This window comes from Nicotiana tabacum, chromosome 6, assembly GCF_000715075.1.
Source record: "Nicotiana tabacum cultivar K326 chromosome 6, ASM71507v2, whole genome shotgun sequence".
Classification (NCBI taxonomy): Eukaryota; Viridiplantae; Streptophyta; class Magnoliopsida; order Solanales; family Solanaceae; genus Nicotiana; species Nicotiana tabacum.
The window spans coordinates 199602969-199621960 of NC_134085.1; the positions used below are offsets into that span (position 1 = coordinate 199602969).

At 35.4% G+C, this 18992-nt stretch overlaps 2 protein-coding genes across 2 annotated transcripts; one reads left to right on the forward strand and one right to left on the reverse strand.

The window, feature by feature from the left end:
* Positions 1 to 3689: 3689 nt before the first annotated feature.
* On the forward strand, positions 3690 to 9601 carry LOC107793231 (uncharacterized). Its single transcript, XM_016615535.2, has 7 exons — positions 3690 to 4168; positions 4285 to 4504; positions 5011 to 5134; positions 5281 to 5624; positions 6123 to 7107; positions 7736 to 7902; positions 9161 to 9601. The coding sequence occupies exons 1-7, from the start codon at positions 4083 to 4085 to the stop codon at positions 9239 to 9241; spliced, it is 2007 nt and encodes a 668-aa protein (XP_016471021.2). The 5' UTR covers positions 3690 to 4082; the 3' UTR covers positions 9242 to 9601.
* LOC107793233 (peptidyl-prolyl cis-trans isomerase CYP26-2, chloroplastic) lies at positions 9462 to 11115 on the reverse strand. Its single transcript, XM_016615537.2, has 2 exons — positions 10057 to 11115; positions 9462 to 9784 (listed from the first exon to the last, which is right to left on the reverse strand). Exons 1-2 carry the CDS (start codon positions 10950 to 10952, stop codon positions 9682 to 9684), a joined length of 999 nt encoding a protein of 332 aa, XP_016471023.1. The 5' UTR covers positions 10953 to 11115; the 3' UTR covers positions 9462 to 9681.
* Positions 11116 to 18992: the final 7877 nt, after the last annotated feature.

Below are 18992 nucleotides of genomic sequence, written 5' to 3' on the forward strand. Positions count from 1 at the left end.
CTTGGACAATGGGTTACTTTTACTTGGGCCCTAATTTTCAATTTTCCGAATTACTTTTGGTAGAATTATTAGTTATTGCTTTCTCAAAAAAAATTTAGAATAAATTACTCTCTCTATCACTTGGGCCTTAGTGGTAAATCTCTCTCTATTTATATATTTACACATAAGTTCTTGGAAAAATATCACTAAATTAATTTGACTAGATTTACGGTTTGCCTTGTTTCAGCTTCCACGCCATGGCTGAACTCTGCATGTCTCAAAAAGTTGAAGATATTCTTAATGTACCTACAATGTCTTGTACTGATCCAACGTTGCAATTACCGGATCATCTTCTCCGATCTGTTCAATCTTTTGCTACCTTAATTTTCTAGACCTAGTTCATGTCCGCCTTGTTTCCAAGAGATGGCATCGTAACACACCATCATATTGTGCTTTCAACTTTGACGAGTCCCTTTTCTTTGAAAATACCCGCTTGGTTGGACCACTTCCCACCCAAGAAGCAGATAACAAGTTCTCGGACTGGATCTTTGACTCTCTCGAGACCTCGAAAAGTAGGTTAATTAAGGCTGAGAAACGGATTGTACATGTTAAATTTGATTATATTATTTACGGTAAGAATATTGTTAATAACAATCTGATGCCATTGATAAACAGAAACGATTTTCATGAGGTGTATTTGAGATTTGAGAATGGTTTGTACTACTCATTGCCATGTATTTTTCAGTCAACATGCCTTACCGTTTTTCATCTAACTTAGGAGTGACAAACGGGCGGGTCGGGTCGGATATGGTTCGGGTTGAAAACGGGTAATGAAAAGGCGGATCGATTATCCGATCCGACCCATATTTAATACGGATAAAAAACGGGTTAATCGGCGGATAATATGGGTTACCCATATTATCCAAAACTTCTTGTATATGATCACTTTTGGGAGAATTCTTAGTCTCCCTAACTTGATGAATCCCCAATTTGAAGCTTTACAAATGTAAAAATTAGACCCATGGTTATCCATTGGTTACCCATTGATTATCCATTTTCTAAGTGGATAATATGGTTCTTATCCATATTTGACCCGTTTTTATAAAGTTCATTATCCAACCTATTTTTTAGCGGATAATATGGATGGTTAATATATTTTTGGCTCTCGAATGAGATGGACCCATAATAATTAATACTCCTCGTACAATAAATTTAATTTTGTTTTCGTCGATACTGCATGTAGTATTTGTAAGGCTGAAATTTCGGTTGCCTTAATATTAGAGAATTGAGTTTCGTGAACTGCGAGAGAGAATGGGGATACTACGGGAAATTCAATGTTTATTGTATTGCCTAAATCAGACAGTTTGAAGAAGCTTTATGTGAAGCATACCTCTGGTAATAATTCTATTAGCAAAGTAGAAGTTATTGCCCCAAGTTTACAAGTTTTTCATTTTCTTTACTCTGGCTTTTGCAAAAATGCAGCTTACATGGATATATTCGTGCTTGTAGAATGTTACGAGAATTTCACTTGAATCGTGTGAGATTTCCTGTTGGTCTTGATAAAGACTTATGTTCCAATTTACCTCATCTTGAAACTTTGTTTCTTAGTTGTGAGATACGAAAGCATGTCAAAATTCGAGTCAATCACTCAAAACCTTGATCTTATCCGTTACACATCCAAAACCTCGTCCAATTTCCACTCCGAATTTATGTTCTTTCAAATACATAGGTACAACATGTATGCCATATATAGCTCCAAGTGATACTTCAAAGCTCTTAAGGATTGAACTATCTATTGATATGCCAAATATCAATAGAGCTTGGTTCCTGAAATTAACAAGTCATCTACAAAATTTTAGCAACAGCATGGTACTGTCCTTGTGCATTTATGATGAGGTACGTACATGTGCATGAAAAATTAAGTGTTATTATTAATCAGCTTTATTTCTCTTTATATATTTTCATCATACATAGTTACATACTAACGAGTCATCTTCTTACTATGCATGAATGAGGAAGACAAGGTTTTGGATGTGTAACAGAGCCGCTACATCATATTGAACACTTAGAGCTAGACATCAGGCCCACATTCCCAGAGGAATACGATGAATATTTGATGAAATATATTATTGACATCTTACTCTGGATGTCTCGTCCAAAGACATTTACTCTATCAATATCGTCTAGTTTTAGTGCACAGGCACATGTAATGTTCTCAAGCATTTATATTTATGGCCTGATTGGCCAAGCTTCAAAAATCAGTTTATTAAGAAGTGTTTTTTTTCAAAAGTATTTTTGGTGAAAAGCAGTTGTGTTTGGTTAATTAATTTAAAAAACACTTTTGAACATCAATTAGTGTTTGCCCGAGCTTTTAAAAAGTGTTTCTAAATGTATTTTTCTTAAAAGTGTTTTCAAAAAAGTGCTTTTGAAGAGAATTAAGTTACTTTTTTACTTCTCCAAAACTAATTCTGCTTCTATTCAAAATCACTTTTTTTCCTTCTAAAGTTTGACTAAACGCTTCAACTTTGAAAAAATATATTTTTTTATAGAAAAAAATATTTTTGGCTTTAGAGAAACTTGGCCAAACATGCTATTAATTTCTTTTTTCTTATATTTTCTCTTCGAGAATTTAATTTAATATTCCTCTTACCATTTGCATAGGGAGTCTGCAAAGAATTGGAAGGCAGAAGAGAAGGCAATTGTTGCTCAGGTTCTCGGAATAAGTGTTGGCGCCATTTCCTTAATGATGTCAAGGTTAATGAGCAAATTATTAAAGAAAAAGACCAGCTGAAGCTTGTTTTCATATTTACTTGGTAGTGATTATTTACTTGCGCCACTCCCTTTTCTTTTTGTCAATGAATTGTATTTTCTTGTTTTTATTTTGTTTTACTATTTTAAGATGAACCTAGGGAAGGTAAGTAAGAATAGGGAGATATTTTAGGTGTTCTATTTCCAATTCGTCTCAGGTTACATATTTTATAATCATAGATAGTGGAGTATAACTTTTTTGAGTTTGTTTGTTATCACTAATTTTGTCCTCTTTTCTGTAATTGTCTCTTATAATAAACTTCTATTGCAAGTACGAAGATATGATTCTTCTTTCTTCTAAAAGGGGAAAAGGAAATTGATCAAAATAGTGGTTTATTTATTAGACAAAAAGATTGACATACACACATGCACATATTTATTTAGCATACAACTGCCATAGATTTATTTCTGTTTAGTTTTCGAATGGTATGTGAATTTGTACTACTGTATCATTTAAGCCAAAGAGAAGTGACGAAGATAATTGTAAGGCAGTACAATAATTTTCGATGATTATGTGTATTATGTATATTTCCTCCATTGTGGGGTTCATTGTTGGAAAGGCAAAAAGTTTGCAAGTCCTCAATAGAATTAGAACTAACGCCAATTCCAATCATCAATTCCAGCAAATAAAGCTATTAAGCTTCTTTTTGAAGAAAAAAAAAATTATGGACGTGAAAGCTATTATTAAGCATTTCTTTTTACAGCGAATTCAGCGCTCAACTGTTTGATTTTGGACTTGAAAAGAGCTATTAATGACACATTTTAGGTACATAATATAAGCTCTTCCTTTCATTAATTTCCTCAATTAATAACCTATTCATAAACTAAAAGTAAACAAAATAAAATAAAAAATGTTAAGCAACCTTCAAATGGGATAACTCCGAAATCCAAAATTTGTTAATGTGGACATGCTTAATTAAGAGGTACTATCGCTTTTTCTATGAGAAAGAAAACACTCGCAAACGACGTAGGTTTAGAGTTAATTCACATCATTATAATTATTTTTTGCGCCACATACACACCAATATATTGGCTTGATATTATATATATATAGACCTGCTTAAGAGTACATTTTATGGACTACTTCGACCCTACCTCTAACATAAGGACCCGTTTTGTTATTTTCTCTCAAATCAAATGGACAATACCCAGTTCCTTCCACCTTAAAGCCTCCGGCAAAAGAAGTCATCTGAAACTCACGGATTAATCCTCGATGCCGGTGAGTACTGTTTAAACTCGCGCTTCACACACACACAGAGAGAGTACATATTTGGACAGTGGAAAAAAGAGAAGAAATGGCTGAAGAATCAGAGAAGCGATTTCAAGATGCCATGGACAAGCTCTTTCGGGTTCCCCCTAAATCCAAGCCCAATTCCACCAGGTTCTCTTCTTTCCCTATCTTCTTAATTTCTTAAATTTTTTTGTTCGGCGACTGAATTTGTACACTTCTAATGGCTATGATGTTTAATTGTGTCATTTTTGGTTTGGCTGCACTAGTGCATCTGGAGTTCAATTGTCAAGAGGCAAGAAGCGCCCGGATATGTCATCTGCGTTTTCGTCACTGGATCCAAAATTAAGAGGCAAAGCAGTTAACAAGCACAATTTACTAGCTACTAACAGTTTAGGGGAAGCTCCGCCGTGTAGACCATGGGACCGAGATGATTTATTTACAAGAATAGCCACTTTTAAGGCTATGACCTGGTTTGCTAAACCAAAGGTTTGATTTTTAGTGCCTCTTCTTTATAGTGCCCCTCTTATATTTAATCCTTACAGTAAATAGTACTTGGGCAACCCGTTATGCCTAACTAGTAACATATAATGCTAACAAATTTTCTTTCTATGCTTCTAAACCATATGCTTTTTCTCAGTTGTTCTAGTAATAGAGAAGTATAATTATTTATGACTCCAAAGTTAACTGTTCTAGCTGATTGCTTGAGCTTATACAGGCTTTTACCCTTATCCTAGAAGATTCTTTCAGAAATAGTCTTAGAATTTCTAAATGTTTAATTTGTTTCTAAGTTCTTAATTCTTCCTTTAGAAAGTATCTATCTTTTCTAAATTCCTATTGTCCACTTTTTTCGTCTTTATGTTCTTGCAAAGGTTAGCTCTACATCTTTTCTTAGAAAAAAGAATCTTTCCTTCTGTATTATCTGTTTGTACAGAAACTGTTTCCACTCTGGCATATTCTAAATCTTAGAACACAATGCATTTGTTCCTTGGCAGGCAATCAGTGCTGTTAACTGTGCTAGAAGAGGTTGGATTAATGTAGATATGGATACCATTGCATGTGAAGCATGTGGATCACGTATGCTTTTCTCTACTCCGCCATCTTGGTCACAACAGCAAAGTATGTTGCACATCTTTTCCATGTTTGTGGCATCTGATGTATTACTATTATTCTTAAAACAGAAGCAATTGGTCATAGTTACCTCGTTCTCATTCATACTGAATTTGTGCTTCTGGTTTCATGGTTCTCCCATTTGCGGGCATCAGTTGAAAAAGCGGCCTTGGTATTCAGCTTGAAGCTGGATAGTGGACACAAGCTACTTTGCCCTTGGATTGACAATGTTTGTGATGAAAAACTAGCAGATTTTCCACCTACAGCTACTGCTATGCTAGTTGATCAGTATAAAATACGGCATTCTATTCTATCACAGCTTGCTGCTCTTCCTGTGATTTCACCTAAGGCTGTCGCTAGCTTGAGAAGGTCTCAGTTGGAACAATTTCTACGAGAATCTTTAACTGTGGAACGTGATGAGCCCGAGTTCGCACGAACTCCCCAAAATGAAGACACCAGAAATGAACGCACTTCAATTTCTTCTCTCACATATTATCAGGTATGAAAAGAAAATGTGAACATGAGCCAGCAAATATTGCTCTTAGTTACTCATTGCAGGAGAATGTTGACGAGTACAAAACTGCTGCTATCCCTTACTCAACTTGATTTCTCTGATTTAATTAGTACGATGGCAAGAGCTAGTGCCTAACTGCATATCTGCTATCAAACAAAACGTGTCTCATCCATTGCCCAGTTGATCACTATGCTGTTTATTTTTGGACTGCATATCTATATGTCTTCACTGTTTGAGGAGGGGTTGGGCGGGAGCAATCTTAGAATTGTCACGAAATTTTATCGTTCTTCTTTTTTGGGAGGGAGGGACTGGTGGGGGAGGTGATCAGGGCTTTATTTCGAGCTATAAATTTAATTTTCTTAGGTTAGACTTACTCTAAAAAATTGTATGGGCTAATTTTTAATGTAATTTCTTTTGTTAGATGAAGTAATTGTGTTTGTCAATTTGTGGGGTTTTGGTATTGATATATTGAATCATGTTTAGGCACAAAAGCTCATTAGTTTATGCGGCTGGGAACTTCGAAGACTGCCATATTTAGTTGACTCCAAGGATCAGCTGCATCAATCTAGTAAGGATGCCAATCTCTCGGATAAGTCTCTTTTGAGCGGGAAGAATCAGACTATTACTGTCTACAGTTCATGTACCGATAAGACTTCTGAGAGCAAGACAGATGATGAAAGTCAAGCTTCTGACGACGCAATAATCAATCCAAATACTGTTGTTCTCGACTGTAGGCTTTGTGGGGCTTGTATTGGTCTATGGGATTTTTCCATGGTTCCTCGACCTTTGGAATTTCTACGAGTAAGTGGATACACACAGGTGAGTGATGACCATGTCAGTCTCAACGATGGCGGTAAAAACCTTCTTTCCAGCAATAGTGATCGTGATGAGAGTAGAGAGCACATAGGACAGGTTGCAACTTCTGGTAACACCATGTTAGATAGAAGACCGCCAAGTTTAAACTTAACGATTGCAGGTGGTCCTCCTCCAGCAACGCATAATTTCAGGGCAAAAATATCTCTGCCAATCATTGGGCGGAATTTGAGAGCATGGTTTATTGCTGAATCTGAGCTTAAGGATGATTTAGTAACCAAGAATGCATCTAGGAATTGCAAAACCCAAGAGTTGCCTGCAGGAGAAAATACAACGTCCACATCAGAAGTGATTGCAGAAGCTCAACTGGAAAACAACAAGGCTGCTCCACAAGGTTCTGGCAACACCAATGAAATGGCTGATAATGCAGAAAGTTTGGACAAGGTTGATCCAACAGTCACAGATCATTGTATGGACAAGGTTGGAAATGATTTTCGGTCAAGTAGCAAGGATACAACTCATGTAGGGGAAAGTGACGAGAGCAGAGTGATGGTTGAAGGCAACAATGTTACACAAGGAAGGGAACAAGGCAATAGGCATGATGTTATAATGGCTGGAGTGCGTCCTCTTATCCATGACATTTCACCTAGTCGAGGTAATTCAGTTTGTTTAGGAATGCTTTCTTTGATCAAGCTTGCCCATTTGCATTAGCATGGTTGCAAACTTTTCCATGAAATTGATTTATATTGGCTATAGGAGGTTGAACCAATTTTGTTAGCAACATAGATCCAGTTTCATAAAATAGTCCAAGTTTGGTATACTTGCGTTGAATTGCAGTTTTGACCTGCATTACTGTCCAAGTACTGTTCAGTCTCTTCTTATTTTGCATATCTTTCAGAATGACCATATGAATTGCTCGGCTTCTTCCTCCTTTTGGCATTCTGCTGTCTATCCAAAGACCTCACCTCATTGACCCAAGGTTTTCATTCTTCTCTACCTTCAAGTCTAGGAAGGCCCCTTCCCTTTTCTGTGATACTCATTTTGAATTGCACCGCATTGCCTCTTTAGTATTTCTGTCTGCTTTGCTGATATCTCAGACATATACGCTTGGAAAACAGATTCTTTTCAACCAATTTATAATTTCACAAAAGTATCATTTTCATGCAGAAATTCTTATGATGAACAATAGAAAAGAAAAAGGAAGGTACTTTTTTTATGTGCATTCTATGCTCTATTTATGTTGCGTGTACAAGTGTAACTGACAGATTATGTCATCCTTTCAGGAAAAGCTATGGAGTTTGATCCATTCAGGCTGCACAGATATTTTTGCCCCTGGATTGCATCTAATAGTGGCTCTCCACCAGGGTGGGAACAAACACTATCTGCTTTAGAGCGTCATGAAGAATCTTCTTCTTCTTTGTCCAGATATCCTCCATCTTCCTTGATTAAGGTAAGGAAGAAGTAAACTGATAAATAAAATAGCAAGTTAGTTTGACTAACAAGGATAAAGACATTGTTAGCTGTAGTAGTAATTTTCTTGATTGATGCTGTTAGCTGTAGTAGTAATTAGGCTAGCTTATTACGAAACAGATAACATCAGTAGCTAATTAGAGCAGCCTAATTAACATGTAAACTCACATTTTGTTTGGTGTTTAGCAGATCTATTGATGAAATGATGCTCCTTTCATTCGTTTAACAACAATCTATTTCTTCATGGCCTTGACTTGGAGAAATACAGTTTGGGCTTACTGTTCGGATATGATAACTTGAGAACTTAAGGCAAGATTGTTCACATTAAACTAATGATGTTAATAATTCCATTTGGACAAAAAAGAAAAAAAAATCCATTTGGATGCTGCATTATTTACCTCAGAGAATTGAATGCATATTTAGACCAAGCATAATTCTGAGAGAAAATATATAGTACTATCTTCTGTTGGAAAGAAGATTTATCTTTCTGGGGTCCAGATTTCGATTTTGAACTCCACATTCCTTTTACCCTGTCTACTTATGCTTTTAGTCAACTTATATGAACATGACAACTTCAATATCCATTTAATTTTTCTTAGTAAATCACAAAAAAAGGAGTAAATGAGATCATTAGTCGAAGATGAACGGTGATGTTGCATGCCCTTATAACACTGCTGAGGCATCCTCATACGTCCAAGTCAAAATTGAGAATCAGTGTAACAGGCTTAGGGATGTTACTTACCAGGCTCTATTGTCAGTATCATCCTTTTGTTTGCTGATACTTGAAGACGATTTATCACTTGAGCTTCTGATTGGTAGCTCATTTAATTTGTCGAAATTTTGCTTGGTCGCAACTGTTTATTTGAATTTAATGGGTAGGAAATGGTGGGTTTAGTACTTCCAAAAAAAGGTGTTTTTAGCCTCCAAGAAGCTTGGCCAAACATGCTATAAGACAGAAAAGCACAAGCTTCCTTTGATCTCTTGATACCAGATGGTCTGAGTAATGGGATGAGTGCTACTTATTCTGTGCTTAGATCTGCCACTGTACTTGTTTACATTTACTTGTATAGTCTTACTATCAGGAAAAGGGATTATCTATTCGCCTTCTATCCTTGTTTACATTACTTGTATAGTTTGACTGCCAGAAAAAGGATTAATCTTACTTTATATGTACTTTTATTTTATAAAAGTTCTATCATCAGAAAGTAAATGATTTATCTTGTGTTGCTCCTGTGCAGGGGGATGATCCTGTTGCTTCAGTGCAAAAGCTTTTTACATCTCCTCCATCCAAGCGAAAGAAGCTTGTTCGACCAAGTTAAATCAGCAAAGCTAACCACGTGCTTGAATATAGCCCCCATGGTCCCCGAGGAAATTCACCAGACAGACTGGGCCGTAAGATTACCTTCCCCGTGGAGAAAAGTTTTTGCATCTTATTACCGGTATTTTACCTGGATGTCACAAGTGTGAGCTTGTGTAGTGGATAATTAATTTGTAAGACGCTTTTGAGATAATTTCTCCAAAGTGAGAGCAATAGATGTATTTTGTGAATGATATTGTTAATTACTTGGAGAGAGTTGCAATCTGCTTTTTTGGACAGAGAAAGTAAAACACTATAATGTTGCCATTGATATAAACTTTCAGAGGAGAGGGAAAATTGCATCATGAATTTGTTTGGAACATAATTGTTGTACACTTTCACTTTGAGCAGTTCTTCCTCTTAAAAGAATCTAAAGGACAAAATCTCTCAACCGCATCTTGATCAATCCATCAAGCCGCAATTTGTTATTATCACCTTTGAGTAAGGTCTGTTGAAGCCTCTCTCTGCAACTACAGCCCTTTTATCTCCTATCAACTTAGCCACCCTGTTGATAATACCAAAATATTAATGCATCTGTATGGTTCACTTAGTTGAATGATTTTGCATGGGTTAGTTTATTGTGTAATTGTATGCTATTATTATCCTAATAGGTAACTGTTATGTTTTATCTATACTGTGACATTTCTGATGGGAAACTGTTTTGTCTTCCTATTAGTTGTTGAACATGCCAGATTGTCTGTTATATGAGTTCATATTTGGTGTCAATTTTCATTAAAAGCCACCAGATCAGCTTAGGTGATTGGGAGATGGCAGTACCTGAAATAAGGAGAACTGGTATTCTCTTTCACAGTTTTGACCTGGCCAATTCTCTCCACAACATCCATACCATCCAAGACTCTCCCAATGACTAAGGCAGAGGCATCTAACTCAGGTGAGTCTTTAACTGCAATAGTAAACTCTGTCCCATTTACATCTTTTCCCAGTTCTTCTTGGTCGATTTCCAGCTTTCCTTTTCGAGCAACCAGCTTCATCTTCGGAGGTGGTTTTGAGGGGTCCCTCACAATAATGCTGACACTTCTTGCTACATTCTTGGTTCCTTGACACCCTTCACTCTGTTTCTCCCACTCGTCCACAAGGTTATCTATTGTCATAGTTCTTCCAGTGTTCTTTGCAAGTTCAGCATCCACACCAAATGATCTCAACCCACCATGTTGCACATAATTTGGCATTATCCTTGCGAATTCTTTTCTTCTGTAACTAACTCCAGCTGCTCCACTAACAAGTTTATTAAACCTTGCTGAGCCAACAGGGGTACCATCACCGTATAGCCCGATAACAATTCTTCCTATAGGTTCACCATCAACTGATACTTCAAGAAATGCTCGATTTGTCACATTCTGATCTGAACAATAATCGACTTTTCTTGAAGGCTCTTCTGGTTCTGGTTCTGGTTCTAGTTCGGGTTCTGGTTCTATTTTATCAGGGCTATCGGGAAGTTCATCTGCCCTTGCCCTTGACAAATTCAATGGCTCAATTGCTTGGGAGCCTAAGAGTAGAAGCAAGGATGAACTAGTGCCAATGGCAAGTTCTCTGCGCGAAAATTTGCAGCATTGGTTGGGAATTGAAAGAGTTTTAGTTGTAGATGTGCCTTGAATTTGCTTTGGAGGAAGGGGATAAGCTGAAGGCTGGAGAAACTGAGGTGAAGACTGCATAATTTTATGATTTGGTCCCTCTTAAGAGAACTTCTAAAGTCTGCCTCTCTAATTGTTTCTCAACTTTCTCTTCATTTTCTATGGGTGTAAGAAGTCTGCTTTTTCCCTTCAATACAGAATGATTTTTGTGGATAGGAACAGCACAAGGCAATCTCCTCATATCTAATACAATCTTTCTACTGGTTTATAAAGACTTGACTGGGCCATCCTTTACTTTAGCTCATTTGAGCAGCATCAAACTTCAATAATATATACTTCCTCCGTTCACTTTTACTTGTTCACTATTCTAAAAATAAATTTTTAATTTTACTTGTCCACTTTCGCATATCAAGAGAAAAATTTCTTTTTCTTGTTTTGCCCTTAGCATTAATTATTCATTCCAAATCATTTTTCAAATCCATTAAGACTACACACCAATTAATACGGTATCATGGTAAATTATGCACTTTATTTATTATTTCTTAAGGGTTTGCAAAGTCAATAGTGGACAAGTAAAAGTGAACGGAGGGAGTAATATATTTGATATGTGTATATAAATATATATATATATATATATATATATATATAATATTTTTTTATTATTTTAAGAGTGATTATACAGTGTCATTTTTCCTAAAGAATTTAGGGTTGGGGCATGACATTACTCTATATTATTATAATTGTGGTCGAGTATTTTGTACGGATAATATTTCCAAACAAGAATTTCTTTAGATGGCACACCATTTAATGATGTGTTTTCTGCTGACAAAATAATACCAATAGCACTGTAAACGTGCTCGTGGTGAAAACAAATTGAAAAATAAAAATAAAAAGTATTAAATGTAATACATGAAAGGAATTACGGGGTTTTGTTTATTTAACACAAGATACTACAATAAGATGGAAAATATATAACAATGGGATAAACTTGTAATCCATGTTGTCACTTATATTTTATTATTGCCATTCCCGATCCACACAGTGATGAGTGTTCATTAATGTTAGTAATAAGTAGTGAATTGGGAATAAGATTATAAATTAGGGAACGGCAATTATATAAAATCAAAATACGATTTTTTTTATTTGTAGGTCAGCTTCTATTTTCATATTCTAATTAAAGATGTAGATTTTGATGGGTAATTGACACTACAGACATTTTCGTGTTGCATTTTAATGGATGAGAATGCTATGATAAGAATCTACGTAATTCAAAAAGTAATCATATATTGCTTATTCAAAGATAATTAATTTGTAAGAAAAAGAATTCAAAAACTGACACCATTATATCCCGAAGAATGATATATATCGTCTAAAAGGGAAGAGTATTATTTGTTAATACTTGACCACAGCTAAAAATAACATGTAAAATAATATGAATATAATTATTCGAACTATAAAATATGAATTAAAATTCACTATTTTCTAAACACTTGTTTTTTTTAAAAAAGGTATGTTAGAAGATCACTTTACCTTACAAGCTTTTCAATTTTCATTATGATAACATATACTATCGTCAGATATTGCCAAAAATAATTCGACAATTCATTTCTGAATTACCTTTTAAATTTGTACTACTGTCACACCTCCTTTTTGCGCGCCTACCCTGAAGGATAAATGCGTGAGGGAGTTTTTCCATTTTTAAGTGGCAATATTCGAAATGGGATTATTTATTTAATTCAGACTCGCCACTTGGGAAAGGTTTGGCTTTTGGTGTCCCAAGTCACCGGTTTATTTTGAATCCCAAATCGAGAAAATTTTCGACTTTCCAAATGAAGTCTGCGAACCAGAAATTCTAAGTAAGGAATTCTGTTGACCCGAGGGAAGGTGTTAGGCACCCACGGATCCCGTGGTTCTCGCACGGTCGCTTAAATTGTTATAATGGCTAAATATCTGACTTTAATATATGTTATGACTTGTGTGCTTTTATTAAGTTTAAACCGCTTTTATTATCATTATTTTTTAATAGAATTGCAACGTCGTGAAAACGTATCTCGAACCTCGTCACAATCAATGTACTCGTGGTCATAGACACGTTTCGACTCCGTTGAGATTTGGATTTAGGTCACATAAATGCGCACCCAAGTTTAGGAAAGTAATATTATTAAAAACGTGTCTAAAGAGACTAACACGTTATTATTTTTGGGGAGGGCCGTGAAATTCGCTAAACGACTCATCCCAAATTCTAAGTATTTAATATATACATTTATGAGGGACTCGCGGTTTGTGCGTTTTATTCGGCGAGGCTCGTCTCATTTATTTTAAAAGGATAGTCTTAAAATGACTACATTGTCTATTTTTGTTCGTCTCAAAAATGAAAGAAGAAAATATATGCTAATTAAATTACATGCTTGGCAAGTTCGGGCCTTTTATCAATTATTAGATTACAAAAGATGCTAACGCAAAATTGCGATAGAATTTGCTCAAAAGAAAATTATTTCGTGTCTTATTCTATAATTGAATATTACCAAAAGAAAAAATGAAATTATAAATAAAATATGGAATTGACAAACAATATTATCAAAACAAACAAATTATTCTTTAACTAATTTAGACTTCACATTATTAGATGAATTGAACCATTGGAACTAATTATTTTTTTTTAACTATTTGAAACTGAACCAACCTTGACTACCAATGCATACGAAAGTTGTTAAAACTTAATCGACACTTTGAAAATCTATTACATTTAAAGGAACTCTAACAAGCCTTGTTCGAAATCAACTCATGCCTATTAAGTTAATGACCTTAGCCTTACTACATCAAATCAAACTTCAAATACGGCAGACCTACTGATTCTGCGAAATTATTGGCTTAATATCCTACTTTACTAATTTGAGTCAACATTTAACATGCTTATTTCAGATTACTACTACGGGGTATGACATTCATAAGCTATCTACATAATTTAACATTCTGTCACAAAAATCTACACACCTAAAACAGTTCCAATTATACAACCACGTTTCTATTATTCGTACAGAATATAAAAACAGAGATAATATTGGATAAATCTACTTCATTTAACATCTATAGAATTAAAGACGACAAATAACATCCAAATGTACAGGTTTGCTGCATAATTCCGTTTCAACTTCAATTCAAGTTACATAAAGGTGATTCGAAATATGTACCTGGAATTCAATGTTCAAAGGAAGAAGAAGAAAAAGTCAGCAGGAGTAGTAGCAACAACACAGCAACAACAGTAATGCGACAGCCCAGGTAACAGATTAAAAACCAGCAGAAAAATTCCAGCTATAACCAATGGAAACAGTAACAAATAACCCCAGCAAACTCAGGAGCAACCAATTGAAAACCTAGAAATACCAAAAGCAACTGAGTGAACCAATATAGCAAATTCAACTCCAAAACGAATCAGTGAACCAAACAGAAAACAGAGATTGGCTCACAACACTACCAACACAAGTCAAATGAATTCGAAAAATGCACTAGAGTTACTTAGGATCAGTGTTAATGTTGGATCAGGAAAATGAAATCAATGAAGCAATCGGGTTTTCAACTCTCAAATTCTTTCTTTCTTAATTCTGACCTCTTAGATTTAAAAAAAAACGGTCCCCTCTTATTTTCAGAATCCTAATCTTCTCTCTCCCTTTTACTGCCTATCAATGGCTCTAGATATATGCAAAGACCGACCCTGCCAGCTCTTAAGAGCACTCAAAAAACCAAATTCAGAAAACCCATTCTGCCCCATCATCCTCCTTCTTTTGCCCACTATTGTATGTTTGTTCTCCACTATTGTATGTCCCTTTCTATTTTTAAATTCAAAGGTTATGGGCACATATTTATTTAATCACTCCCTAACAAACCTCCCCCATACCATTATCTTTTGTTCCCAACTTTTATTTAAACAAATATATTAGATTAATGGTACATTGGTAATTCCTGACAGTCCACTCAAGTTAACCCTCTTTTTTCAAGTTTTGAAATCCCCAAATTACCCCTTAAACCCCTGTGATTCACTGTCTTACCCCAAACCCCTTAAGTGCTGGATACAAACTTTCGATCAACAACCTATTCAAACCTACCCATTCACTAAACTGAATCCAACTAGTTACAATAGCTACAACCAATTCAAATCAGCTAGTAATTCAAGATACTAAATCAGATGACATTTAGAATGAAACCTAAAGGTTCAGGGCAGCACATATTGAACTAACTATAAATGGAAAAACAATCATATTTAAACTCAACAAAACAGATGGACTGAGATCAACCTGACCATCATATGCCCTAATCAGATTTGGAATGCAAAAGTAAGGAACAACCAGCAGGGTTTCAAGGTGGTTGACTAATTTAGGCTAACAAACGAACCATAAATTCAGCTCAATGAACTTAAGACACCTACAGGATCAATTCTAAACTCAAATATTACCCACGAGCCCATTTTAACACAACATTCAGAACACAAACGAGGCAGGAGGGGTCACAGCCAAGAATGAACCAAACATCAAACTAATTATCACGCTACTCTATCATTCAAACATATCAGACTAATTGACAACACATTACAGCATACAACAAATGACAATAAGCAGAAATGATAATAAAATTGGACCCAATAAAAAGGTCTGATGGGGCAAGATGGAATCAATCAAACGAAGCTAAATTATAACCACCTAAACACAATTAAACGTAACACAAAGAACAAGAGAGGAGGAAAGAGGTACTTTAAACAAAGACAAGACTAGACGAACCCAGGTCGAACACTTGACTCGAATCTTTTGAGGTCGAAGGGACCTTAATCGAGTGTTCTCAACTGAGAACACTTCGACTAAGGTCCATTGGACACCCAAATTTCTCCGCTTCGGACTGATTCCAGCTTTTGTTTTTCTAGGGTTCTTGGTTCGGTTTTAGGGTTCGAACGGTTCTAACCAGGTTTGAAAGGAACCCAGTGTGTCTCAGGTATGAGGGAGGTCAGGGGATGCCAGGGTGTGAGTTTAGGGCGGATTGGGGTAGGTCTGGGTTTTGCTCGAATCTTCAAACAAAGATTTGAGAAGCTCAAGGATGATTCGATGCAAACGGGTACTGGTGTTGGATTGGGGGTGGTTAGATGATCTAAGGGTATTAATTTGGGGGTCATCGGGTGAACTAAGGTCCTTAACTGATTTTTCGATCTGATATTCGAAGCATACTACTGGGATTCGAGGACAATAGAAGGTAGATTCAGAAAGAGGAGGGTGAGGGGGTTCTATAGTGTGAAGATGGGGTTGTTTGGACCACCGGAACCGCCTTGAGGCAATTTCCGGTGGGCGGTGCACGGTGGTTGAAGGCGGCAGGTGTTTGGGACCTGTCTCTAGGTCAGAGACGAAGGTGAAGCGGGGAAGGCTTTGGGGGGGCTGGGTAGGTTTTTTAGGAATATATACGAGGGGTGTGTTTTGATCCTGGCCATTGGATCAATTAAGATCAACGGCTAGGATCAAAGAGCTAATCAAAACGGTGTCGTTTGGTTTAGTGTTGGGGTCGGGGTCGATCTGGGTAACGGGTCGGGTATGGGGTTACGGGTGAGGGTGAAGTGATCTGGACCGTTGATCCAGTGAGATCAACGACCCAGATTGAGGGTGACAAAAACGACGTCGTTTGGACGGTCGTGTTGCCAGCCTAATTGGACCGGGTAAAAGGGTATTCGGACTGGGCTGTAAGGGATTATTTTGGTTTGAGCCTGGTCTATTTAATTCAAACTGGCCCAATCCGACTTTCTCTTTATTTCTTCCCCTTTTTTTTCTTTCTATTTTCTCTTTTTTTTAGTTCCTAATTACCCACTAAAAAAAATCCTAATTATAAAATTAACAATTAGCTAAAATATTAACTCTTAATAATAGCTATCACATGAAATTAAATATGAAATCACACAATTTGGACATTTAAATGCAAAGTACATATTTTTTGGTGATTTTTCATTTTTGTAAAACAAACCTGTTTAATTAATTCCTAAATTGTAAAATTAAATCCTAAATGCGCATGCAACACATGTTTTTTTTTGTATTTTTCTTAATTAAAGTAGAAATAAACATGCACAGACAAAATACAAATAAATCACAACCATTTTGTTTTGAATTTTTGTGGGAGTAGCTCTTGTAGGGCAAAAATCACGTGCTCACAACTACAACATATTTCCTAAAGAGAAAGAAATGAAAAAAGAAAAAATGCTAAGATCCATGTGAAAAGCCATACTATATAAAAACACATTCATGCTTAAAGGAATTTTATCGGTGAAAAAATGAGAAAAATAAAGGAAATTACTATTTCTTAGTAAATAAACAAGTCTTAACATAGTAGAATGGTACATCTATAATTTCCTTATAATTTGGTATTAGAGATTGTTATAATATAACTTTATGAACCATTTATTGATTCAAATGCACCATTCAAATATTAATATACTAACTTAAATGTCCAGTTGAATATATGTGTTTCCTATTAAGTACGTTCGAATCGTCCTTTATAAGGATCAGAGACTAGTGAATTTATTGATCCATATAATTGTTCACGTACCAAAAGAAGATTTGGTAGCTACCGCGCCCTTTACTTCTTCAAGTGGAACTCCAGGTTGAGGAGTTAATCGGAATGCTGCCAGTATATTGGGATCCTTGATTTGGTACTTACGAGTATAATTAATTATTTTGTATCAATGTTGTGAAGAGCGTGTAGCGATGAAAAGCGACAAGCCCATTTTCGCTTAAAGCGTAAAACGAGAAGCGAAGCGCTCGCTTTTTTGAAGTGAAACGGAATTTAAAAAAAAATATAATAAATAATACATAGACAACACATGTAACTCCAATCAAATGTTCAATACTTTTGGCAGTAAGAACAAAAGATGAAAAACTGAAGAAAAAAATTTTTTGGCAGCATTTTCAATTTTAAGGACTGAAACGAAAAAAAAAAAAGAATAAGAGAACGAGAAAAAGAAGAGCTGAAGGGGAAAAAAAATTGGCAGAATTTCGCTGCTATTTTAAGCACGGAATAAGAAAAACAATGAGAAAAAGATGAAAAATTGAAGAGGAATTTTTTTTTTGACAGCATTTCGCTGCAATTTTAAGCATTGAAATAAAAAAAAGAAAAAGAAGGAGGAGGAAGAAGAAGAAAACTTACCTGGGCTTCAACTTGAAGAAGAAGAGTGCTGAAAATTAAAGAAGAAGACAAAAGCGAGCGCTTCAGTCGCTTCACGCTTCACTAGTGCTTCGTGCATTTTGATAGAAGTGGCCGCTTCCAAACACCTATTACGCTTCATCCAACAAAAGTGAAACACTGCCCGCTGCTGAAGCGAGCGCTTTCCACAATACTGTTTTGTACATTTTAACATCAGCTTTGAATCTAATACTTGCCTTAGTCTCGGTTTGTTACCAAAAATAGATGAATACTAGTTTAAATTGGTTGTATTTTTAAGTTCTTTAAATTCATATAGGCAGGGTGATTGAGTGTGTGCTTCACAAGCATTTTTAGTTCCTTTACACAATAAAACAAAATATAGACTAATGTATTCAACTTCTTGTGCCATATGATATCTTTCTATGTTCTATAAGCTATATTATGTTCATTCATACCATATAAGGAATCTTTCGAAATTAGACTTCTTTGTTTAAATTTTTTTTGGAGCTCGAACGCGAGGTATGAATATTAAGTATGGATCAGTTCAAATATTTTTTTAATTTATTTTGTACTCCAAATATTAGAATAAATATCTAACTCAAATTTATTATCGAATATTGTTCAGCAAAATATGTTAATATGGAATTACTTATGGCAAAACAATACAATCTCATTTTTCACATCAAAACGATAGATAAAACTGCCATAAAATAATTGATATGCAAAATGTACTTCTATAAGTATAGCCAGACATCTCTATAATAGTATCGCTATATAAGAATCATTCTCTATAAAAGCAAAATTCCCTTTGGTCGCTACGTAATAATTATTCTCTAAAAAAGCCAAGTTCCCTTTAGAACCAATTTTCATGCTATGTTATAATATATATTTGTATAATATTATAAAATATTTTATATTTTGCTATGTTATAATATATAAAAAAATATGTAACAAACG

Excerpts from the sequence above, each read along its gene's own strand:
- LOC107793233 (XM_016615537.2), bottom strand. The coding sequence starts at position 10,952 with ATGCAGTCTTCACCTCAGTTTCTCCAGCCTTCAGCTTATCCCCTTCCT. Across the intron at positions 9,785-10,056 it reads ACCAGTTCTCCTTATTTCAG|GGTGGCTAAGTTGATAGGAG; the intron begins GTACTGCCATCT and ends TATTATCAACAG.
- LOC107793231 (XM_016615535.2), top strand. The coding sequence starts at position 4,083 with ATGGCTGAAGAATCAGAGAAGCGATTTCAAGATGCCATGGACAAGCTC. Across the intron at positions 4,169-4,284 it reads TCCAAGCCCAATTCCACCAG|TGCATCTGGAGTTCAATTGT; the intron begins GTTCTCTTCTTT and ends TGGCTGCACTAG. Across the intron at positions 4,505-5,010 it reads CCTGGTTTGCTAAACCAAAG|GCAATCAGTGCTGTTAACTG; the intron begins GTTTGATTTTTA and ends GTTCCTTGGCAG.